Source organism: Plectropomus leopardus, chromosome 13 (assembly GCF_026936395.1).
Source record: "Plectropomus leopardus strain MGB_pleo_1.0 chromosome 13, ASM2693639v1, whole genome shotgun sequence".
NCBI lineage: Eukaryota > Metazoa > Chordata > Actinopteri > Perciformes > Serranidae > Plectropomus > Plectropomus leopardus.
Window position 1 is genome coordinate 25,383,338 of NC_142188.1, and position 25,861 is coordinate 25,409,198.

The 25,861-nt window shown below is 40.2% G+C and overlaps 1 protein-coding gene across 3 annotated transcripts in view; it reads left to right on the top strand.

Annotated features, from left to right (window-relative positions):
- ate1 (arginyltransferase 1) overlaps positions 1-25,861 on the top strand; it is a 66,357-nt gene that overhangs the window by 16,097 nt on the left and 24,399 nt on the right. For 2 of the 3 annotated variants that reach the window (XM_088086338.1, XM_088086337.1), the window contains 4 exons: positions 1,840-1,968; positions 9,582-9,614; positions 16,746-16,927; positions 22,065-22,164. In XM_088086338.1, coding sequence (XP_087942464.1) covers positions 1,840-1,968; positions 9,582-9,614; positions 16,746-16,927; positions 22,065-22,164 — 444 coding nt within the window. The remainder of the gene's footprint in view (positions 1-1,839; positions 1,969-9,581; positions 9,615-16,745; positions 16,928-22,064; positions 22,165-25,861) is intronic. The other variant, XM_088086336.1, reaches the window with a different exon arrangement.

A 25,861-nucleotide genomic window follows, 5' to 3' on the forward strand; every position in this document is an offset into this window, starting at 1 on the left:
TCAAAATAAAAAAAAAACTTGCAACTTGACTTGGACTGAATCAACAGTGATTTGTGACCTCACTTATCACTCATGACTTGAGCCTTGTGGCTTGAAAATACTAAAAGTTTTAAAAAGTATGTTAAAAGTTTATTTCCTGAAACTGAACTTAAATGTTATTCATTAGTTTCAGGAGAGAACCATGAAGAACCAACGTTATGTTACTGGAGTCCAAAAATGAATTTCTGTACTCAAAACCTGCGGGTTAAAAATAACTGATGGAGATGCAACGGCTTCCAATTTTGTTCCACATTTGAAGTTGAATAATAAACTGTAAGATGAGGCTAATATTAACATTGTTAGTGGGCTAATACTAGCTAATATTAGCTTTGTAACAAAATAACTTGTTTAAACAACTAAATACAAATTTTATTTTATTTTTTTAAGTACATTTGATATATTATACCTACATTACATGAGGTGATGAGCGCATTATGACTTGATTAGGACTCAAAACTTTAAAACTTGACACTTTACCCGAGACTTGTCGGTCTTGACCTGGGACATTGCAAAGACTTGAGACTTGCTTGGCACTTGCAAAACAATGACTTGGTCCCACCTCTGTCATATTTGAAACAAACGCAACACAGATTGTTGTTTTTGTAGAGATATTATAATCATCATTAGATGATAATTTAGTAACAGTACATACTTTCAAGTTTGTACTTTAAGTTTGTAATGGCTGTTATTTACATGTCTGGAGTCATTTTAAAGGTTTAAATACTAATGTAAACAAGTCTGGACTGTACTGTAGATATCCTCAAACTGTATGAGACTGAACATAGATTGCAGTTTATAAATGATTTGCTCTGAAAGTTCGCAACATCAAACAGAAAGACAGTTGAAGCATTGGGGTGGGGGGAAACCAAAATGTCTGTATAAATGAAAAAAAGTGAATTAACTTGTTAGTGTTAAGGCAAGTGTATGTGTATAAGAGTGAGAGTCAAAGACAGAGGAAATGGAGGGGAAAATGTTTCCATACGCCATGGTTGAGAGCAGTGTTTCTCCAGGTGTCTGAGTTGGCCCTCGGTCGGCCAGCCCGGTCGTTAGTCTTGAGCTGTTTCAGTTTCGGGGGGGCAGTTTGTCAGCTGAACCCTCTCGACCTTCACACATTTACCTCGTCTGTGCCCCCCCCCCCATAACTTCACTCTCACGAAAGTTCCTGTGTCTTCACTTTTAAGTTCAGGATTAAGCAGTGTTCATGAGATTTTAATTGTCTTTGTGCGTGCAGTCTGTTCAACCTTGTTTACCTTCTTGAGGGGAGTCTGTAGTGTTGGAAGAGTCTGTGTTTGTCGATCTAAGATGATTCATTCAGACACAATTTTGGATTTTTCTGCTGCTTCGGGCCTTACATGTGCTGACGCGGTGTTGAATGTTAAATTACCAATCCTCTCCGTGCGATCGGTGGTGAAAGCCGGGCGGTGCACTAGCCTCATCCTCAAGTCCATTTTATTATTTTTAAAACACACTTTCAGTCTCCTAGAATCCCAGTGCTTTTTAAAATTTGTGCACAAGAGCGAAAAAATCACAAAATCAAGTTACAAACTCAAAACAGACCGGCTGTGTTACCAGCTTGCCTCGAGGACTAGGAGACTGATGTGAACCCTAAGATGCCATAACACTTGTATAACATTGTCTGAAACTTTTATGGTTGAATTCTGCAATGGTCAGTTCCTCCAAAGCACCCCCTCTTCCTCTTCTTTTTTTCCCAACTCTAACTGTTCACCATATTTTTACTCATTGTCAGTCCATATAAAACCTCCCTCCACCTTATCCCCCCCCCACACCCTGTGCTTGAAGGTGAGGCTAGTGCCAGTCAACTTTGAGGACCCTCAATTCACAGCGTCCTATGAGCAGTCGGTGGCGCTGTACGCCCGCTACCAGATGGCCATTCACGGTGATGACCCCAGCGAATGTAGTGAGAGCGAGGTACTGCATGATTATTATTCTGCACCTACTGTAGGGAACCGCTGCACATGCTTGTTCCAGCTTCTTAATTCTTGCTTCTTTCTTTTTTAAGTTCTCAGTGTTTTTGGCTGTTAGAAACAAGCACTTTTCAGACGTCATTTTGGCCTTTGACAGATAAAAGACAGATTCATTGATAATGAAATTAAAAACTAATTTACGGCCCATTTCGAAAATGATTTTTTTTTTTTGTCGACGCAGCAGTTATCCACTGTCCATCACATGAGCTGTGCACACACTACTGAGAGAATTGTAGCTGGTTTTTTTCCTCGATAAATAATTACAATTATAAAACAGTTTTTTTCTGCATGTTTGATTTTTCAGTATGTTAGTTGGGATTTTAAGCTTTAAGCTCTACAAAAGAAAGAGAGAAAAAATTCACTTGTTTATGACTGTGAGTGAGAAGAATTGTCCAGGAATTAATGGGAAAGGGAAACAGAAGCACTACAAAGTATAGATTCATAAAGTTTAAAAAATGAGTTATGATGCACTGTAAATGATGTCATAAAATATATACACACACACCTCCATTTCTCCACTTTTATATGAATAAAAGAGAAGAAACTTAAGTCTAGTCAGGATGCAGAACTGCTGGACACTCTCACTAACCTGAGAGGGCCTTTTGTCCCTCAGGGCTGGAAAAACAACCTCCTCCTCCTCCTCCACCCTCCTGCCAGCAGGCCTCAGTAAATTACTGAATTCTCCAGCTTGTAAAAGTAAGGTAATTAATAAATAATAAAAGCTGTCAGATTGGGCAGACTGTGGCAGATTCTTTCCTAGTGCCATAACACTAGTGCTGTTAAAGGGAACGCGTGTTTGTGTGTGTTTGCGTGTGTTTGTGTGTGCTTCAGCTTCAGCTCCGGTTTATAACTGTACTGGGATCGGATGGGTTCAAGAACTAGAGGAATAACTTTGAAAGAAATAAAAAATGGAAAGGTGTGGAGCTACGCAAACAACTCTGCTGTCCGTTGGGTTGCCAGAAAGTTCTTTTTTTTTATTGATGGACTTTCCAGGTTGGATACTGACTACAGTAACAGTGTAGTGTAAAAGCACAGAGTGAATTAGGTGAGGTTAATTACTCTTAAAGCCCATTCATTGTAATTCACCTTGACATTGCTACTGTAGGGAATGGTACAGAGAAATGACTGGACTTTAGACTGTGTCAACACTACATATTAATTTTGACAGGGTTTCATTAAGATCATAATGTAATAATGTGCAATTCATGGGTTCTCTGTTCATGGAGATATTCTAAAGGGGGACAGCAGTCAAGACAGACCTCTTCTATTGTGTCATTAAAGAAATACTCCCCTTCGCGAATGACCATTTGAATATTAGTTGCTCACCTTGTGTTAGGTTGAGAGCACTTTGTTTTTCTCATTTGACTCTACAGTGAACAGAGAATACAAAAATGGTGAGAAAATCTTTGATTAATTGAAGTCACAGCGACTAAGTGTAACAACAGCAAAACTGAATGAAAACATCCATTTATGAACTCTCCCTCTTTGAGTGCACGGTGCTTCTTCAAACAGATAGCCCACTCCAACTGGAAAGTGACTGGAAAGTGAAGCCTAATGCTCTCTTGAAAGTCAGACTCCATTGGCAAATACAGTAATTTTACCTCGCTGATCATGGGAGCTGCTGGTCTACTGCTTCCTCAATTGGTAGTTTTTTTGTGTCTGTGTGTAAGCAAAGAATAGTACTGATTGATGCAGCAGTAGATCATCAGCTCCGGTGTTCAGACAGATAAAATTGCTGTTTTTATGTCTTGTTTGGCTTGAAAAGAGCGTAGATAAATTTCACTTTTCCATTTATTTCCCCATCAGAAATGGTTTTCTGTGTGGGCTTAATAAGCATACGACTGGATAAGTGAGACTTGGATTATATTGCACAAGTTGTGTGAAAGCATATTTAACGGATGTTTTGGTAAAGTTTTGCTGTTTTTAAACTCAGACCCATTTATTATCAAGAATTTTCCTGTTTTTTGGATTCTTCATTCACTGTGAAGGTATGTGGAAAAAAAAAGTTTTATTTGTAAATTCAGTGTAACATGGGGTGAATGACAAAACAAGTATTTCTTTCATACCAATACTGGAGAAGCCATACAGTCCTCTCCTTGGTTTATCTTGTCCCACTGCAGTGTACGTACATAATCATTCCTAACTGTTTCCACACAAACACATTTGACATTATTGTATTACCCTTAGTTGGACTTACTGCTGTGACAATCACTCCTGAGCTACTAAATACTGCTAATTTTATTTCCTTGCCTGTCGAGCTCCTGGTTAACCTGCCCGTTCTCTTCCCAGAAGCTCAGAGCCCCCCTGTCGTGCCGTGAAATTCATAAAGAAATGAGAAACACATTGTTGATGTGGTGATGGCACAGTTTGGTGCCATGCCATTTTATGTCTGCTGCTGCTACCGAAGAAGTTGGGTCATGTAGTATTTGTAGAGGTATTTATTAATCCATTAAAGTATTACCTTGGGACAGAATGTTGAATAACGTCAGGCGGGCTCAGAGCCAGGCGATAGGAGAGATTGTGTGTGTTTGTGTGTGCATGCAAGTTCAATTACCCTGCCAAAATAGTACTACCATTAGACAGTAGGATGTCCTAGAGGGGAACTGCTTTGTTTGTTTATGGATGTATGCATTTCCTGTCATACCATGACTGGAAGGGAGCCAGACGTTATTCCTTCCACATCCAATCATGGTTTCCTGACAGAGTTGAAGCACAAACTTGCAATCATTTAGACACACGTGCACACACACACATGCTCACGCGCACACTCTTACTCACACTTACTGGTCTTAACTGTTTTGCTGAGCCGTGACTCTGAGTTCCTGCACATGTGGCATTCATTTTCAGGAAAACAAATCCTGTTAAATCTGTATTTACTCTTCTTGATGGCCAGGACTTTAACCAAGACACATGAAAAAAGTATATGGAAAAAGCTGCGAAATGGCAATAAAATTTGTCAGTAAAAATGAGAAATGAATGAGGAAAATAACTTTTGGCTTGCATTAGCTTAAAGCTTTTTGCAACAGTTATACACAATAATGAGAGATTCAATAAAACCTTCTATAAGCAGCATTCCTCTTATACCAGAGCTCAGTGTTCGGTTTCTATTTACCTATTGATCTGTGCAGTGCAGCTAGGTTCCCACAGATCCTCTGTTGCACGATGAAATAAACAATCTAGTCTGCAAATGTTTGAAGAGAGACAGAAATGGGTGTTTTTTATTGTATGTGAGAGAGCGAATACAGGCACCTTGTCGCTAAAATAAGTACAGCATTTTGAGCGAGTAAAGCACAATGACGAGAGGTCTAAGTAGCAATTAGGCTTAAGCAGATGCGTGTGTTTATATGTGCTGTATGTGTGTGAGTGAAGACACGACAGCTCTGGTCTGTGTGTGTGTTTGAGACGGCTGCTTGCCCTTCTAATCGTATACAGATGAGTGTTTACTATAAGGAAAGGGAGAGTTAGAGAGGAAGTGATGGACTCCATGTGTTGCAGATGAAAACGTTCCAGAAGGCACTTTGGACAGAGCTCTGTTTACAGGCATGTGCATCGTTGTATTAGAACTATGGAGAGAGAGAGTGGACGCTGAGATTGATTCACATGTCTATCCTCTTTCTGTCTTCACACCTGAGTGACTGGACCTACACATTAGACTGTCTACCTCCTGCAGAGCCTGTGCGTGTTAATGAGTTTTGTCTGTTTGTTTGTTTGTGCGTCTGTGTCAGCCTGGCAGGGACGTGTGGTCTGTTTGTCAGTGGCTAAAGCAGGGTCGACCCTGCCAGGCTCCAGGAGAGCTGCCTCACCCAGCCAAGCAGGGGTAACACAGCAATGGAAAGCTGCTGTGCTTTTTCCTCTTTGTATGATTACCCATCAGCCCCCTGATGACTGCGTGGTGAAAGCAGAGCAGGAGGGACTTAGGAAGCTCGGAGCTACATCCAAGTATGCATTTGCATACATTAACAGCTCTAATGCGTAAAAGTTCACACTTACTCATCTAAATCAGATTAATCCGGCACTTTGCTTCAAGGTCAATTGGAGATTCACAGTCCCGCACACACACAGCGGCCAGTGTCGTAGCATGGCCTCTATAAATGATGTCATCTAATTAGTGCAGCTGTTCTGTTGGTAAACTGTTAAGTTTTTTTTTTTCTTTCTGAGGTTTTAACTAAAGTTTCATTTGTGCCCTCCGGCAATATTACACATTGGGAGGCTTTGCTATTGGTAATTTGTTAACTGGCAGAGCAGTAGTCATTGCAAAATTAAGAGAGGAAAATTACACTTTACTGGCATGGTTACACAGGTGGGTAACTTGATAAGTATTTTTTAGCATGACAAAAGATCATTATCAGCTTTACTACAGTTGTTAATGGAAAGCATAGAATGTGAACAAAATACTTCTGTTTAGCAGGTGTCTAGAATTTCATCTAAGTTAAATTAAAAAAGTATGTGTAAGTGTGTAATTCTATGCAGTGAGTTGCAATTATTTTACCACTGCTAGATATTTTACCTGGGATACATGTAGGAAAATGTAAAGTCAAAATAACATTTTATTGACATATTGTTCTGCATCTGAGGGGTATGATTTTTCAGACTTTTTTAGCCTTTGATAAAACTTCTCAGCAAGAACTGCGTGCACTGTTTTTTATTAGTTCTTTTGTTTTGGAGTTCTGTACATTAGCTGTCCTCTTGCTAGCGCCTCATATTCTATAAATTCCCGTATTTTTCTGACTGGAAACTTAACTAATATTTTGTGGATTCAGTCATTTTGCTGCTCTAGTGGGCGGTGTTGAAAGGTAGTGAGAACTGTTTGCTTTAGGCAAAGGAAAAATATAAATGACAGATGACAGTGCATCATTGTGCAACACTTCTCTGCCAAAACATCCCCCGTTTTGGAGAACACTATGTTAGTGTCATCAGTGCACACATCAGCTCTGGCAGACAAACGGAGAAACACACGCTCTTTTGGATGAGTTCAGACTACTGGCCGAATTTTTATTTGCGCCTAAGCCAGGACTGTCCCACCCAGTGAACCATGCCTTCAGCAGTTGTTGCTATTACTAGTTTAACTGCTGTGTCACAGACACACAGACAGAAGATGTTGGTGTGGTTGTTGTACAGTTTAATGATTTTAATAAGAGGGAAAGATGTATATTTCTCCCCCTACTTGGCTATACAGAGCTGCTGTATGTACATGATAACTTGGATTTATCCGTTTATTGACAGAGACTCTGTAGAAAGACTTGGCTTATTATTATTATTTATTATAATTACTATTATTTAATTATTGAATTATTATTATTAAAGATGGGGTAGCCAGTTTTATTTTGGCATCATTGGGCAAAAATCGTACAATAACCTTTGAGCATATTGTAATTCAAGTGGTCTGAGAGAAAGCTAGACTTCTGCACCTTTTATTTGCTGTGGTTTTGGAGAATCCTGCAGAGAGAGTTGCAATTCCAGCATTGTCAATGACTGCTTACACTGCAAAACAACTATAAAAAAGGGAAACAGATTCTTGAAAAAAAAAAAAAAAAGATTCTAAAAGAGAGTCTGACTATGAACAAACAAACAAAGTAAAACGCGTCAGTGTCTTTCAGATATGGACAGACAGTTTTGCTAATTGTTAGCCTTCTACGACTTATTCAACTTCATGGTTATGTAGCTTGCTAGAGCCTCGAGTCACAGTTATGTCCTCTCCCTCACTGCTCACCGCTACAGACTTATTTTTCGGGAGAAGAATGGGCATATCTTCAGTCAGCAGCCACAGAAACCTGAAATCAGCCAGCAGACCACTCTGACTGTCTGACAGATCTGCAAACTTTCTGTTGCTGCCTTTACAGAGGTTAGACCCAGCCCGCTGTGACCGGTGTTTGCACTGATGGTCTGTCTACATAGCTGCTGCCCACTTTAATCATGCGAAGTAGTCTATAGCAGCTGGAAGTGAGGCGTAGGGACAACGGGTGGGTATGCTAGTTAGATAATTCTTGTCTGAGCTGTGATCTGATAAACTGAGGGGGACTGAGCCAAGGAGGGCAGAGCTAATGTGCTGCAAGCAGCTCTACAATGAATTAAGATGAAAAAATCTATGTATAGGAAATGTTGGGCTACTGTGTGTAATGAGTGCATTTGTACAGGGACTATAGGGACTCAGGATAGAGAGTGCAGAGGTGGAAGAGGAAGATGTATAAGCTAGTAAGTGTAGAGTCAGTGTTTTATTGAGGGAAAACTATTTTAAAAAAATATAAAAAAAAAATTAACAGCAGCCATTGGGTAACGCTTTGGTAACCCCTTTGGCTTGATTTCTTTCAAAAAAATGTAAAGAAGGCAATGAGCAAGAAAGAAGAAATAACCAAAATCTTAGCAAGAAATTAGTAAAAAATACAAGAATATTACCTGAAATTTGTAAAAAAAAAAACAAAAAAAACCCAAGGAAATGATCTTGAAAAGTGCATAAAAATCGATAATCTTGTAACAAACTTTTAAATATATAATTATGATCATTATAAATATAGTTTTTCCCTAATTTTTTAAAATTAATTTTCTAAATCTACTAATTTCTTGCAATTTGTTGGACCTTTGCTCAGTCCAACAAATTGCTCATTGCCTTGTTTTGCACATTTTGGGAAGAAATCAAACTCATTTGCTCAGGGTTTAAAGGTTTAAATACTTCTGAAAGACATCTGAAAGCAGCACAGGAAAAGTGATGTCGTTCCACGTTTCAAGGAGTTTCATAATGTAGCCTCATATTTTATGAGCTGTTTTACATAATTCATCCCCTTTTTGTATATTTTGTCCTGTCTGGAACGTCTCTAGTGTATGTTTATGACTCTGGTGCTATTCTGGACTCCTGTCCTGCTCCCCAGACAGTGGAACCAACATTGAACATATCTGCAAATGAAAGAAACAGCTGGATTGTAGCATTTCCTTGTGAAATATGAACGTAAAACTGTGGTGTGGCACATGAGGCTGAGATAGACTGAGCAAACCAAAAGCTGTCCATCACCGCTCCTCTGTGGCCACGCTGGTTCTCATTATAGATGGGGGTTTTGGCCCTGAACATGGAAGCGTGCTACGTTTGTCTTCCAGTCCTGCAGGTCGGCTTGTCTGTAAACACGCTGCTCTCAACCCTGGTGCTAAAAAAGAAGGAGCACAGGAAATAGTAGAGAGAATGGAAGAAAGATTTTAATGTTTCCACAGACATGAAGTCCCCCAGTAATTGATATCTCATGCACATTTAAAAGCATGTTCAGAGGCAGGCTATTTTGACGGCAACGTTATTTTAGCTGTCACTATGTCCTCCCTGGACTGTGAGCTTCAGTTGATAGGCTAAATGTTTTCATTTGTGTAAATACAATCTTCCTTTTATGCCCCTTTGTGAAGGAGGGGGGCTGCATTCGATATGTGACACCTGAGTGAGGAGAAAACAGGGAGAGATAAACTACATAGGACAGCAGTGGAGACGTGTATGGTTTTCATTTATGCCTTTTCAGAAGTGTTGGCGACCCAGAGATCTAACTGTTTTTCTCTCTGTTTCCCCCCCTCTGCCTCCTTTCACAGTTCCGGAGATTTCTCTGTGATTCACCACTAGAGGTATGTATTTCCTTTGGCCTGTTGACAGTTTAATGAAACCCCTTTTTAAATGTCGCTTTTCATCCATATGTGTTACCTGTAATGATTTAACAAGCAAGAAAAGGTCCTCCTGGTGAAATTACTGTCATGTAGATGATAATGATTTGAGAAATGTCTGCCGTTTCACTATTTAGTTCTTCATCAAACACACTCAAAAGGGTGTAAATGAACACAAGTTCCTCTCGTCCAGCACATACTTACCCAAGCACCTTTGCTCTGTCTTTTCAAGAGCCCTCCAGCTGGATTTGGGGGGGGGGTTAAGGGATTCAGGAAGGGAGTTTTGTTTCATATCGACAGGGTTTTAATTTAGCTCCGTCTAAGTGAAAGGGGGTGTCGAGGGAGCAAAACAGTGAAATGTGGTGTCCAGATTGCGACTGTATTCAACACAAGGTCTTCAGACTGGTCCTTTCCTGTGGCCTTCACAGAATGAGACTGCTCCTCACTTTCTTGTGCAAAGGGAGAATACTTTACTATTTAGGGTTAGTAAAGAGTTAATAAAATAGGATAGTTTGTTATAGATAAAACCTACCAAACAATTTATACAATTTCAGCTGAAGGAGTATTTGATTATTCAGTTAGCTGAATATCAGAAAATTAACTTCCAATCATTTTTGATTTCTTTTTAAGAATTTTGAGGTTTGGGTGTGTTTTCTTCAGTTTTTTAAATTTTAGGGTGTTTTATGTTTTCTATTCTATATTCTTATAATGTTGAACTTTTTGGGTGTTTTTTTTATTAAAAGATAGTAATGATTTTAAGTTATTTGGGTATATATTTTTTTTAAATCCAGGGTGTGTTTTATTTCCTATTTTATTTTTTAATAATTGTGAGGTTTGGGGGTGTTTTTTCAAAATAACTTTCAGTTTTTCATGTTTTCATTATTTCTCTGCATTGGATTATTTTACTTTTAATACTTTAAGTACTTTTCCCTGATTATACTGACTTAATTTAACTTATGTAACATTTTCAGGAATTTTACCTGTGTATATTTTTATAGTAGTATTTTCAAAGTGTGGTATTAGTATTTCTACTAAAGAAACTGAATACTTCCTCTCTCACTAGAACTAATAGATGGTTATGGGCCCAGTTAGCAATAAAGAGTTCTTATTTATGCACCAGAGAAAGTTTGATATTAGCTTCTGTTGCATTAATTGATACAACACTCTTGCTGGTAATCAATTAGCTTATTACATCTTTAGATGATTATAATATGCAGGATATTGATGGTATCTGGATTCACTGGTGTATTCTCTGTGGTCACTGAGTGAGTCGTCGGTGCAGTCAGGCATTGCTGAACACTTAGCAGGCCCGGTGAGCTGCAGCGTTTAGAAACACCAGTGGACCTGTTGGGTCAGGACAATTACACCAGCAATTAGTCCCAGGATGGGTACTTATAACACCTGCTTTAATGGGATTGTAGGCCAAGAGCACACACAAACTGACTGACACAGAGACACACAAACACAGTCACCCTGTGTTGCCCCCGCGGGCCCCCTCAGGTCCTCACTAATGAACATCATTAGTGTTTATAGGAAACAAGCTTTTATCACCTCGTCAAGGCTGGCGGCCAGGCACACTGAATTACACAGCTCTGCACACATACACACAGTGCCTCGCATATCTTCTTGCCTTCACTGTCCCCTCCTCTCAGACTGCTTCAGAGGGCCGTCTCCATTCGTTTGGCCTGCTCTCGCCCTACTTGTTCCTTTTTTCTTTTAATTTCTTTGTCTGATCTCCCTCCCTGTCTTCTGCTGTCTCTCTCCAAATGCTCTCCATTTCAGAGTGATTATGCGTGGCTTTCTGCGCTACCTCTGCGTGTCGGCCTCCATCTGTCTCCAATCAGAGCGCTATTAAAATACACACACAGACACTCACCACATGGACCTGCATACTGTGTGGTTCATCAGCTCACATGTAAGCCTGCATTTATACAAATGTATGCAAACAGCGTACTTACAGATCCAACTGCAGCTAATTAGGATCCAGGTTGTCCGACTTGTTTGTTTGCTGCTGCGTTCCATTTCGGCAAAATTGCAGAGGATCCATGCTGAAACTCTGAGGTAATTAACATCAGCTGTCCCTGATTCCTCTGCATGTTTTAATACATTTGCGCACAGAAACAGGCGTGTAAACACATTGCGCAGTCTAATAAACAGTGGCACATCAGTACCTGCAAGCACGATGAGCAGCAGTCATGCAGGTGTCTGTCCCTGCACTTGACCTCGGTTAGGTCTAAGTGGCATGTGCTGGGGAAACTCAAGGTTTTATGAGCTGTATGGGGTTCATGCACTCGTTCTGTTTCTATTTATTTTTCTTTACAGCCTCCAAATGTGTCTAACCAAGGGGCAAATACTCATTAACAGGGGTGTTGGCCAGTTTGTAACTAAGTTTTTATGGCCATAGTTCTCAAACTTTCTGACTGTCCTTCATGGATTTGCTCTCTCTTTCTTGCTCCGACAGGATGAGAATGAGAATTTTCATTATGTAAAGAAACAGAGATACACATCAGCAGGGAATGCACCAGCTGACATACCATAGTAGTGAACACACAGGTCCCACTGTATACACACCTCAGCTGCAAGCCAAAAACAGAGAAGCTGACCAGCTGTTTCTAATGTAAAACAACAGAACAGCTCTGTAAATGAGTTAATTAGTAAAGTAAATGTCATTTTGTCCTTTTATAGCATTAGAAAGATATGTTTGCATACTGACAACACAATAGTGCAAATCATGTGAGTTATGATACATCTGCAGCCTGCTTGTAGGACTTGTTTGTAGATGCACATTTGGGAGTAAAAGACAGACAGAAAAACTTTGAAATGTGTGAGTTCAGCATCTGTTGTTGGTCAGTGTAAAAATCTAACCAGCGTCATCGCTGCAGCAGGTCCAACAACTCAGTGTTGCAGATTTGCACAGCTTTGAGCTGAAAAAAACAAGTCGTAATCCTCCACAGATTTGATTTTCACCCAGAAGCAGTTAAAAACATGATGCAACTAACAGAATATGCTATTTATCCACAGCAATCAACAATAATAAACATGCCCAGTACAATGTAAATAAGAAACCACAGGTTTTAACATTTCTTCAAAATGATATATTTATTGACTGCGTAAAAAGGGCAAATAAACAAATAAATATTAAAATACATACATACATACTTACAGAAATACATAAAAGTAAAGAAAAGTACAAATACATATAATAAATAACACATTTAATGAAAATTAATATCAGGGGGAAAAACCCCTAAATAACAAACAAGGAATTGTTAAGTACAACCATGCTAATCCCTACTATATTGTTGCGAGGAGATGGAATAAACTCAAAGCTATTTCCTAAATCTGTTCTTCAGCTAATATCTGCCACATCCTCTCAGCACAAGCCAAGCTTTTGTCCATTCTGTTATTGGAAAACAGTTTTCCAAACAACTGCTTTGATCAGTCGCTTTGTGGAGTTTCATCACATTGAATGGAACGCCACCCTCGTTGTCCAAATTGGGACTTTCGATCAATGTGTTGCACAGAAAACATAGAAATGAATGTTGAATGAAATGCAGAATTTAGCAGACTTTTGGGTCCACTGACTTTTCAGCCACATACAGTAATGTTTTTTAAAATGTTTATGAAAGATATAACAGGAATATATCAGCAGTGGCAATGAAGGACATTTTCATTTCACACATTAAAAATTATACCTACTAAAGTAATTTCTGTTTAGTGTTTGGAGATATTGTCATTCAAATGTTGTACCCTTTATGATGAAATGATTATACAAACTTAAACAAGCACGATATCATTCAGCAACATATCTTATTATATTTAGATGCAACTTAGCCCTTAGCTCTGAACTGTTATTTTTTTAATATAGTGTTTTCTTCTCTCCTACATCAGAACATCATCAGAGCCATATCAGGCTTATATTATATATATTGGGTGGGATTTGCTAGAAGAAGCAACTTAAAGAGATACTTCGCTGGTTTTCAATGAGCTTTGTATCATAACAATGTGTGAATTAGCTGTGTTAAAAATCCCTGTCATCTTGGCTGTGTCCATATCTCAGTGTTCATTTGCAATCTGCTGGATGAGGCGAAAATACATAATCATACATTTTCTCTGGCCGTGTCTTAAACTAGAGGCTGAACTTCCTCATTTTTGTACTTCTTTTGCCACTGCAAACAGATAAAAAGTTCTGAAAAAGTTGGATACAGTAAAACATAAATAAAAACATAATGCAATGCTTTGCAAATGCTTTTAGCCTAAATTAAATTTCGTACAAAGACAAGATATTTGATGTTAGATCTGATAAACCTTTTTGTTTTTTGTTAATATACATTCCAAAAAGTTTGGACAGTGGCAACAAAAAAGTTTACTGTTTAACTAGGGATGCACATAATGGATTTTGTGCCAGTATCCATTATGCAGATATATAACAACTCATTTTCGATATCGATACATCCACTTTTTTTCCCTACCTAATTTTAGTGATCATCAAGTCTCTTCTGTGGTGGAAATCATATCATATTATGGATACTCTTATCATGATGGCCCACCAGCACATAGAGACATGAGATATAATGCTTTTCAGTATAAATAATATTAATTCATTTTGCAAAATAAGAAAAGTACTTTGTCAATTAAATGATGAGGATACATATATATATATATATATATATATATATATATATATATATATATATATATATATATATATATATATATATATATATATATATATATATATATATCATCATGCATCCTCATGTTTAACTGTAATATGAGTTATTTTGTTACCAGTCAGCTACCATATTGTTTTCGCACTTCACCTCCCTCAGCAGCAGCGTCATTTATTTGTCTTGTGCAGTGCAATGCAGTCTGGTAGTTGAAGGGTAAAACCTCTTGAGCAAAATCGAATCCCACAGCGTTTTTTCTTTGTTTTCTCTGGCCATGTAGCACCAATTTCTGAAGTATTTGATATTTCTACTGCACAGACAGCCTCGTTTTATGAAACATGATTTCCAGCAGTGACATGCCTCTTTAACAAATGCCAACAACTTTAAAGAATTGTGAAAAAAAACACACAGTACACCACCTCCCCACTTTCTTAAGACAAGCACACTGCTCACTCTGCTCACACGGCATTGTATTTAGGCCATATGAGAGCGATTTGGGGCTGCAGGGGAAGCTCTGGGGTGGTTGAAGTGTTCCAGAGAATGTTTAGATTGTTGTCACAGTGGCAAGGACACAACCATTACGCTGTCGTCTGAGGTGACGCACAGGTCAGTCAGACAAGAACGGCCTTGGACATGGCATGAACTTAGAAACAAATACGCAAACTCAGACAGATGTTACTCCTATTGCAAAGGCATTGCTGAAGCGCATATGCATGAGGTGGGGTAAGCAAAAACTCTGCCTCTCTTACATGCGCCGATCACCTCTCGCTCTTTTCCTTTTACTTACAACTTCTAAATGACACAGAGGGGCCTCTGACAAAGCCTCCAGTGTTTCTGGGGGAACCAGTGCCAAGAAATAACAGGCTGCCTGCTTTCACAGACGGACAGTTCCCCCAACCTCAGGCACACGCACACACACACGCACACTCATTCTCACACACACACACACACACACACACACACACACACACGCACACACACACGCACACTCATTCTCACACACACACACACACACACACACACAGAGTGTGCAGTGCTTGCTCCAGATGTGGTGCCTGTCACACTTCAACACCCCCAGCTGCCCTCCAAATAACTGCTTTTTTTTCGTTATTCTTCCCTCCTTTTTTTTTGCCTAAACCCACATCATCTTTATGTTATATCGTATATCACGTGTCCTCTGATGTGGGGCAGCATTTAGACAATTTAATCATCCCTTCCCACACAACTACCCACTCACACAAAAGTAAATGGACTCTGGTGTATATTGTGGCAGACAGGTAATCAGACCTGACTGTTCGAGGGGCCTGAGTTTGGGGAAAGGGGGATATAATTTTATTTTTACTACCTGCTCTACTTAAGAAAACTTTACACGGTGGTAAGGAGGAATGTGGCACACAGTCACTCCATTGGTGATGTTCGGCCCTGTGGGGTCACGGCTGCAGGGAGTGTGTGTGACTTGTTTTTATTTGGTCAGGTTTAATTTGGTCAGAGTGTGCACCCAGTGGCGCGTTGGATTATCTAGCTAGCTCTCTCAGTGTTGTGATAACTAGCAGCGTCTGCACTACTTAACTGGGTCCAGATGAATGCTGGTGAAGGAGAAGGATCCTGTTACTGGTGCAGAGAAGAAAGACACACACACAAAAACCAATACCCCGGCTTACTATGACTTTTAACCCTAACCCCAAGCCTCTCGTCTTAAGTCGCTGTGATAAAAGCAGTAAAGTGACCTGATTGAAAAAACCCAGCATGCGGATCCCTATGAGAAACGCAACGTGTGTCAAACACTTAACTGTTTTATTAATGGGGTAGACTCAAGCACGCGGGTTTACTCCAACACCCACATTCTTTCATGCCACATGGAGAGAGCAGACACAGACATATAGGAGAAAGCTTGGCAACACTCCACCACCGCCTGGTGAAATGGATTTTGCTCACGCAGGGTCTTTTATTAAAAAGTCCTCTCCTGGAGTGTTTCTGTGGCCAGCGCCCCCCCTCTCCTCCACCTCCACCCAAACCCCCCAACTCCACCCCTGCTCCTGCTCTCGCTCCACATTTGGGAGCCATTAGCAGGCTGAATGTGAGGCTACTGTACACCCCCACACATAATGCGTGAGGCCTGGCAGGGAAAAGCCTGGATTATGATACACCATCATACAGGTGTGTGTGTGTGTGTGTGTGTGTGTGTGTGTGTGTGTGTGTGTGTGTGTGTGTGTGTGTGTGTGTGTGTGTGGGTGTGTGTGTGAGTGTGTGTGTGTGTGTGTGTGTGTGTGTTAAAGACAGTATAAAAACAGCCCTATTAAATACCACATTCTCATTCCACTGTGATTTATATGTTTTACGTACAAACTATATGGCACACAAGAGTATTATTGTAGTTTTCACCAGTGACCACCTTCTCTTACTGTTTTCTTGCTTTCTCCCCCAGGCGGAGCATTCTCCAGATGGGCCTGAGGTGGGCTACGGCTCCTTCCACCAGCAGTACTGGCTGGACGGACGCATCGTGGCAGTGGGCGTGATCGATATCCTTCCTACTTGTGTGTCGTCTGTGTACCTGTACTACCACCCAGAGTTTGCCTCACTGTCTCTGGGCTCCTACTCTGCTCTCAGGTTGGTGTCTAGGACTAGGTCATCCTTTTTCTGTAGCTTGGTTCTCAATCTCTCTTAAACCATGGACCCCTAACAGTTTAGTTGCATAGTGTGGCCTGCAAGCCAAAGGTGGCCCTTAGAAACATTTTGTTTCCCCCCCCGAAAATACATGAAATATATGCATTATATTTTAATCCTGTACGATCCATTTACATTCTTTCTGTTTCAATATCTTACATTTACAGGAAATATGTTCCGTCATCAATGCTAATGCTGTTAACTACAGTTAGCAGTTTTGGTTGAAAACTCAGTTTAATGTGGAAGTGAGAAGGAAGAGCCATCATGGAAAAAATGCTACAGTAGGATTGAGGAGAAATGGAGGTTTCAGAAAAAATGTATTAACTCTTACGTTATCAGACCTTGGGAAACAGATATAGACATGTATTAATATGTCTGCATTATCTCAACGCAGAATACCCATAGCAAATAAAGCTGTACCTGAACAAAGCATCAGAGTCAAATCAAGAGAAAAGGGTTAATATGAAGTGCATTTCAAAACATAGACACACACATATCAAGAAAGGTATTAACTGAAGTAAAGTGCTTCAGTCTTAGTGCATACATAGGCTAAATAAAACATGGATTATGATTATTTTAAGGTCCAGTGTATAGGATTTAGGGAAATCTATTTGCAGTTATGGCATTTGATATGTTACCATGGCAGCTTCAGCAATATCCAGATTATTTACAGTAATTACACCTTCTGAAAATGAATAGCAATTATTTGATACTTCTAAGTGGTGACCATTCCCTCCTTTGTTCACACTTTTATTATTCCTCCCATCCCATTCCCGCATATTTGGCCTCCTCTTAACCTGCTCTCACCCTGACTCTTGATCTTTTTGTCTCCTCCCAAATTTTTATCTTTCCTTAGAACTGTATACTATAAGTGCCATAATACTGTAGGTAGGGAAAAGTACCTCTTTCTTCACACTTGATTGGCCGAGGCAGTGCTCTGTTTGCGGTTCAGTTGACGACAGTTCTCTCTGCCAAGATGAAACAGGAGAACACACACACACGCTACAGGCGCGCATATCTGGCGTTTCCTGTAAAATGTAACCCAATAATGTGAGAAAGGCTTTTTAAAATATTTCTGCACAGATGTGGAAAAGTGGGTGATCTCTGCTTCAAAGTTGGTGTGTGCAGGTGTTTGTACGTGAGTTGTGAGCGCTCGTTCACGTGTGTAATCGCACACTAAGTCAGCCCGGCAGTTTGGACAGACAGGCTCTGCTCATATAGAGGGGAACACCCTTGTCATCATAAGCACACAGCTCCCCATCACTTATTATTTTAAGAGTCTGACTCCAAGAGTAACACAGAGTGCTCGGTGTGTGGAGGAGGCCTTAGAGAAGGGAGCCAGCGGGACTAAAATCCTCCCGCTTGTTTACAGACACCAGAGCCGGGGCCTTTGATCAGGTCTGGACACTCCCTAGTCTGCTTGGCCTGGCTGACTCTGTCCAAAACTTACTGTGCAGAATGCATGGACGCACACACCCCCACACAACTTGTACAAACATTCATTACATTAGATGGTGTTTCTTCTCAACAGTAAGTCCCACTGGATAGGAATCGTGGCTGTTTTCCATGAACAAGTGCACTCTAAAAAACAGCATTAAAAAATATTATGTACATGTAATGTATGTAGCAGAGCTTTGCTTTGTTTCCTATAGTGAGAAAAAGTCCTAGAAAGGTTATTGAAAGATGGGGAAAATTTAATTTAATTTTCTTAATTTAATTTTTAACTTAATTTGTTTGACATATTTGCATCGTCATCATGTCAGAAAACAGATTTCGGTTACTGTTGAGGTTAAAATGTATGTGACAAAGCTACAAAGCAAGTGATGCATTGTTTTTATTTTGCTCCTCTGTGCATGGGTATGTGTGTATATGTGCGATTCAGTAGTAGAAACAGGAGAGGGTGATGTTGAGAAATGTCTTGCAGGAGTGGCGCTCCTCCTGCCACGGGGGCCCTGAGGACAGAAGGAGGAGGAGGAGAAGTAAAGAGGCACATAATGAGGTGCCTGAGGCGCTGTGTGTAGGAAACACAGCTGGTGTCCAACCTGGATCACTTTCTTTTGGGGATGTCCTGATTATGTTGTGTTGCCACTGATCCTCATCCAAGTCCTTAAATATTCAGTAATTGCTGATCCTGCATCCAATTAAATTTTTATACATGTGTATTTGTTCGTACATAATAAAGTGGCAGAATGCCTATATAGGCAAAAATACCCTTACTTTAAAAGAAGTAAAAATATCTGGATTTTTTTTAGAACTTTACATCAGTTATTTTTCAAATAATATTTGATATAGATTCCCATAGTTGAGCATAATTTTTAAGGAAAAGAGGTAAGGTAAGGTATATTTATTGGTTGTTTTTTAAACAAAGTTTCATTGGTCCTTGATCCTGCTACATCTTTGAGTGCTGTTAAAGTTGCAAATGCTGCATGCAGATGAGGTGTGTAGAATGTAGCAGGTGTAAAACTTCATTCTTTAAAACCGAGAGGCTCTGCACACATGGCTTGCTTGATGCCACATGCTCTAATTAGCTCTTTTTATACAGAGATTGCGCTATAAGGCCACCATGAAGTCCCTTCTTTGCGCTGCCTTTGCATTTTTACATAGAACCAAACACTGGCAGCATCATGGTGCTCAAGGGCATAATTTTAGACAGCATGCTGGCATCATGGAATCAAAAGAGGCGTAAGGGGCACAACATTTAACACAACAGCATCTGCCTTTAGTGTGACATTAAACATACTCATTTGCAGTGCTCTCTAAACAATAACAATGGCATAACATGGCAATAACAATCATTTACTGTATCTTTTATATGGTGGCTGATCTTGTCCTTGTGCCTGAATGTCATTATTTGCCCAATTTGCAGACATTTATAGCAGCTCTTCGGACTCTTTGAGTGAGCCGCTTCCTGCTGCTAGCTTCTTTGTAAATGTAATGCAGTGGGTCGCACGCATAACATGCCATCAAAACATCACACCTGTCCTATCCATGATCCCGACGTGCCAACTGTCCCTTTACACAGACGTTAATTCAGCGCTGTTAGTACCTCCGCTGCTGGTTAAAAGGTGAAACAACTCTGTCCCCCCATTTTGCGATTTCATAACGAACATTTATGCGTTAGAATGGTGCAAATTCCCACCTTGCATTGACTGGTAAAATATGTTATTTATTGAAACTGCAGGCTGCTGTTTGTTTATGTTGTGTGATACTCAGTTCTGATGCCTTTAACTTGCTCACAACTTTGTTCAGTTCCAGTTCTGAAGGGATCCCAATGGAGCATTACTTTGCCAGAGTGAACAAACAAGCCAATGGAAATGTATCTGGCATTAAATAAATGAAGCCTGGATTACTCCTACACTCGGCTTGGGACATCCCTAGTTTTTTGAATATATACAGTGCATAAATATTGTGTGTGATTTCTGGTGACTTTTGCTCTGAGCTTCTGTGTGCCCACCATCCCTAGTGGTTCGCTTTGAATTTTACATGTGGCCAATTGATACTGTTCTTGTCCTGTTTGGTAATGAAATGTTTCCGCATGCATGTGAGGCTGCAGTAAGCACCTTGTGGTATGTGCTATTATGGGCCCTTTGTGTCTTGGTGTGTGCGTATATGCACATCAGTATGAGGGAAGCTGTGCAGGAGCAGAGGGCTTGATAATTGGCTTGTGCTGGAGTGTCAGATGGCTGAAGAGGGGATAATGACGGACTCAAGCTGCTGCCATGGGGGTGGAGGTGGGGATGTGAAGGCCTCAAGTGAAGGGGGGGGGGCTCAGGGCTTTTTGTGAATGGGCCCCTCGCCTCTCTTGACCCCCCTCCCCCAATTCAGGCCTGCCGGGCGCTTTTGTGGAGAGGGGATGGGAACCCAGGAACCTGGCAGCAAGCGGGTGACCTTCTAGCACCTCGCTCTAGCTCCCTCTCTTCTCCCTCCCTTTCTCTTTCTTGACCCTCCTCTTTTATATTCTCCTCCTGCTCTCTCTCTCCCTGTCCCCCCCCTTCACGGCTTGGCCTGCTTTGTCCCGTGTCTTATTTTTCAGTGCATCTATTTTATTTTAAGGCCTCTTTCTCTCTCTGTTAAGTATTGTAAGAAAGGGAATTCTCCCTCTTCATTTAAGCGGCTGAAACACAGAGGGTGGAAGGAAGAAGTGAAACAAAAAGAGAGAAGAAAGAGGAGCTGGAATTTAGTTATGGAATAGCGAGGGAAACAGCGGAGGGAAAGGGGAAAATAGGCTTTTAGAAAAAGGATGCAATTAAGGAAGAAACTATTGGGGAAAAATAAAGCAAGCAGGACATTTACTGTATTTGAAGAAGCCTTATAAATCCTCCAAGTTCTAAATCTTTATTTTACACGCTCCCTCTCTCTTCTTTTTCACCACTTTCTTTTTTGCTCCAGGGCTCAATGCTGATAGAGAGAAGGCAGTTGTTTTTGTGTAATGAAATGAGACCAAGGAAAGCTGCCTTTTTGAGTGTGGGTGTTTACTTCCTCAGCTAAGGCACCGCTCTAGTCAGAGCTGCGAGTACCAATTTATTACTTAATGCCCTCATTTATTCTGTTGATATACCAACCTGCAAGAAAAACACATGTTAAGTTATTTGGCTTCCTTTTCACTTAGATACTACTTTGACTTTTAATTTTAGGTATCATAATGTCAATAAGATATTCAAATGTACTTTTTCCCTAGGTTATTGTTTTCCAAACCGCTGATCAACTCTGTGGAGTTTATTTTGTTGTTTCTACATGAGCATGCGTTTTTAGAGAAAACACATGCAAACTATTTAGCCTCAACCAGCAAACATATATTGAAAAAAATAAAATAGAATATGTAATGCATTTAATTGACATTTATTGGCATCTAAATGTCACGCTGTAAATTGCAAACATTCTTATGTATCATCTGAATTTGGAAACACTGCAGTGCAGCACCTCCAACCCAGGATCAGCTGAAAAAAAGAGATAGTGGTGCAGGAGTGAGCCATCATTTTAAGAAGCAGCAACACCAAGCTGCATGCATATGTGCTGTTTCTGAAAGCCTGAGCCTCTTCTTGCCTCTGAAAAGGTGTGCCTGTGTGTTTTCCTGCCACAGGGAGATCGCTTTCACCAGGCAGCTGCAGAAACAGTCCCCCAAGCTGTCCTACTACTACCTGGGCTTTTACATTCACTCCTGTCCCAAGATGCGGTACAAGGTATGCTTTGTCTCACATTGACATGTGCAACATGTTTCTCATTTTTACTTTTATATAAACACGATCTACATATGAAAAGCTCAGAAGAGTTTCATGCTGGCACAACAACCAAATCAAAGATCAAATTGAATTTTGTTTCACACATTTCATACTTTCATCAAAATATGTTTTCTAAGATGAAACATTTCCATATCACCCTACCAGTACTGTATTACATTTAAAGGGGAATTACGGTCATTAAAAAAAAAAATCACACGTTATTCCTATGGTTTAAGACAGTCCAAAATATTAGTAAATATTAGCAGCTCTCTGCCACATCCAAAACTCAAATGCTCATATTTGTGATGTCATAGGGTATAAAGTCTGGAGCTGCTCCATAGACAATGCATGGTGAGAGATGTTTGAGATGACACAGAGAACACCCAGGGGAATGTCTGAGTATATGGGTTCATTTTCTGTTTCAGAACTGAGAACACTGCAACAGAGTAAAGCTCATTTGGGTATAAAAAAATAAAACAAACATTTTGTGGCTCCACAAAATCATTCTCCCACTTATTTTCTGTGGAGCAGCTTCAGACTTTATACTCTATGACATCACAAGTTTGAGACTTACTTTTCTGATTACTGGCTTTGAGAGTAGCTCATGTTCACAAATATTGATTGAATTTACCAAGGCCGTCGAAATGACATACTGGAATTTTTAATTTAGGTAGAGCTCTGATTTAATATTTCAATCTTTTGGCAACAGCTAGGGGGCTGCTGCAACACTTTATGGTCCTGCTGTGAGTCAAACACATGTTCCTGACATTGTAAATGCAATATCATATACAGCATGCAAACGTTTGCTCTGATGTAATGCACTTCTGTCCCTTCAACAACCTGATGGCAACACAGCTGAATTTACTCTCCTCTTCTTTGCATTAACATTCAAATTTCTGCTAACTGTTAATGATGTCAGTTCAAATGGATGTTCAGCATTAAGCACAATAATGTTGCATTTCCACGCTTTGTTTATCATATTTCACATAAAGTGGAAGTTTTTGCCCTGCTCTCCAAATTGCCCAGATGATGTACAACTAACATTTTGATGCGCAAGCCCATTTCTCGTGAGACAAATGTTTCTGTTCTATCTGTTTGGTGTTTTAATGTTTCACACTGAGCCTCGCTTCAGCATCTCTCTGCTCATGAGAGAGAGTCAAGATATCTGTCCTGAGCTGTATCGTTATCATGTGTAGAGGACAGGCGGTAAAGCAGTAGTGCAACTGTTATCGGCACATTAGGAGGATGTGGCGGTGTCAGTGTGAACGTGTTGATTCCTTTCCTGCAATATTTACATATCCCTCTCTCCATCTGTCCTCTTCCTCCTTGAAACAGTCCTTGCCTCTCAGGCTAGAGACCAAAGTGGTTTGTTCCGCTGATTACTTTTGCATAATGTAGGTTTCTATCTTCCTGAGAGGCTCTAAAAGTCCCAACTGCCTGCTTGTAAAAGAAGAGGAAGACCAGCCCCCCTCTTTTTCCCTTTACTTTTGTTATTATAGGTGCAAAGGCCTCAAAAGGGGCCTACCTATGTGCATCTCTCTCATTTCCACATGAATCCTGGCACCTGCTTTAATTTTGCATGTATTACAGTTTGAAATTTTGCTGTCCATACATCTTTTCAGTTTAATGACCAAGCAAACTATAGAGGAGGAAATAGTTGATGAAATGGTTCAGCAGTGGGTTAATAATAGATGCTTTACCTTAAAGATAAACTTTCAGAGATTCTTGTTGCAATCAAGATAACACCAACATGTAAATGCAGTATTAGTCTGCATAAAAAGGTGTAGACTGTGGGTATAAAGCCAGTCATTTGCTGACTATTTTATACATTTTCAAAATCAAAATAGCTACCTACATACTAAAATGTCTTAAAGGTCCAGTGTGTAAGAGACTGTCTGAGACTTGCTGCTAGCCTAGACCCTGCTTATCTGTACTTACCTTTTTTACTCTGATGACCTAAAATCCAGAAGTGTTGGTGGTTTTTACTGCAGAGGTCTCTTCCTCTCCAAAACAAAAACACCCAGCAATTTAAACCTGTGAAAACACAGAAAAAAAGCAGTTTCACGTTTTTAAAAAAATCTTTTTTTTCCGAGGCTCTTCCAGTGAAGGGGCTGCAAAATATAGTGGCTGACGCTAAAACGTGAATGGACCTATCAAGAGTCAGTGTTTGGTTTGTCTGTTAATGGCTACTGTAGACACATAGTGGTGCAACATGGCAATCTCTGCTGAAGAGGACCCGCTCCCTATGTAGATATGAACAGCTAATTCTAAGTTAATGAAAATATAACCGTTCTTATTTTGAGGTGATTACACACTGAAGATAATATACTTGTTATATTATTTTCCATTTCCACCAATATATCCCCTTAAATCCTACACTCTGGGCACTTCATGTTTTGTTTGGCATTTTCTGTAGGAGTGATTTTATCATTTTAATGACAGTGTGCAATGTGCAAATGTTCTCTCCTGACAATGTTTTGCAAGAGCACTGTTGCTGCATCCTGGGCTAAGCGCCAACCAAAACTATTGTGATTAGTTTAAAGAAATGCAAACAACCTACGAGCCAAAATCACCTTTTTTTTAAACTTTAGTGCGTAATTATTATGGATTCAGCCAAAGCTTTCTCGCTCCATGGCACAGCACAAGATATGTCTGGCTATGCAAGACTAATGCAGTATAGACTCAAATGCACATGGAAATGTTATTAAACCTAAATGGCTGATTCATCCCCTGTAAACCTCAAGCTAAGCAGGATAAAACAAGGAGAAATTTAAGTAGAGAGAGTGTGAGGGAAAAAAAGGGATGGAGGGGAGGTACAGGCAAGGAAGAGAAGACGAGACTGCTGAAGACATTAAAGGTTGAGAGGAAGGTCACACTGATGACGGCAACTGTAACTCAGCAAGGAGTGTATTGAACACATGCGCAGATATATGCATACTTTTGCACTACTGCAGTCGATGTACTTTTACACAAACAGCATCATGTATATGCATGCACATGCACACAGCACCACTGCACACAAACATGCTCACATTCACACCAAACACTTCTTATTAAAGATCTATAGCTTCAGGAGCATGGTGAAAGAAAGCAGCCTTTCCAAGTCCATTAGTTTGGCCAAGATTTACCATTCATCCCTTCATTCATCTACTAATTCCTCTATTTCTCTATCATTTCATTCAAATGTTCCCAGAGCTTGTTCTTGTCCATGGGAGACTGATGTCTTGTTGGGGATTATGGCAAAGTGCCACATCTTTTTATCCATTTACATCTTGTTTTAGGATTTTGCATAGTGCTTTGCCTATTTTCTCAGTTTGGGAGTCTGTGTGTGGAATGCATGTGAGTGTGTTTGCTCTGTTTATGTGTCTGTGTGTTGAATCTTGATCACAGTGTTTGTCTGAGAACGCCGTTACCACAGCATCTAACCCCTCCTGCGCTGGTATTTACTCCCCCCAGCCCCCCATATCTGTTCTTGTGTGTTTGCCATTGCCGCGTCTTGTTCAAAACCTCCCCACTTCTTCCTATTTTACCCTTGGGGAGGAACACAGAACAAGGGTGAGAAGGTTGCCCAGTTCCCACCTTTTGGGCTCTCACACTCCCACAGAAAACACACCCGCGCTCCAACACACTCTCACCACATGCACAGTGTCTCTCGCTC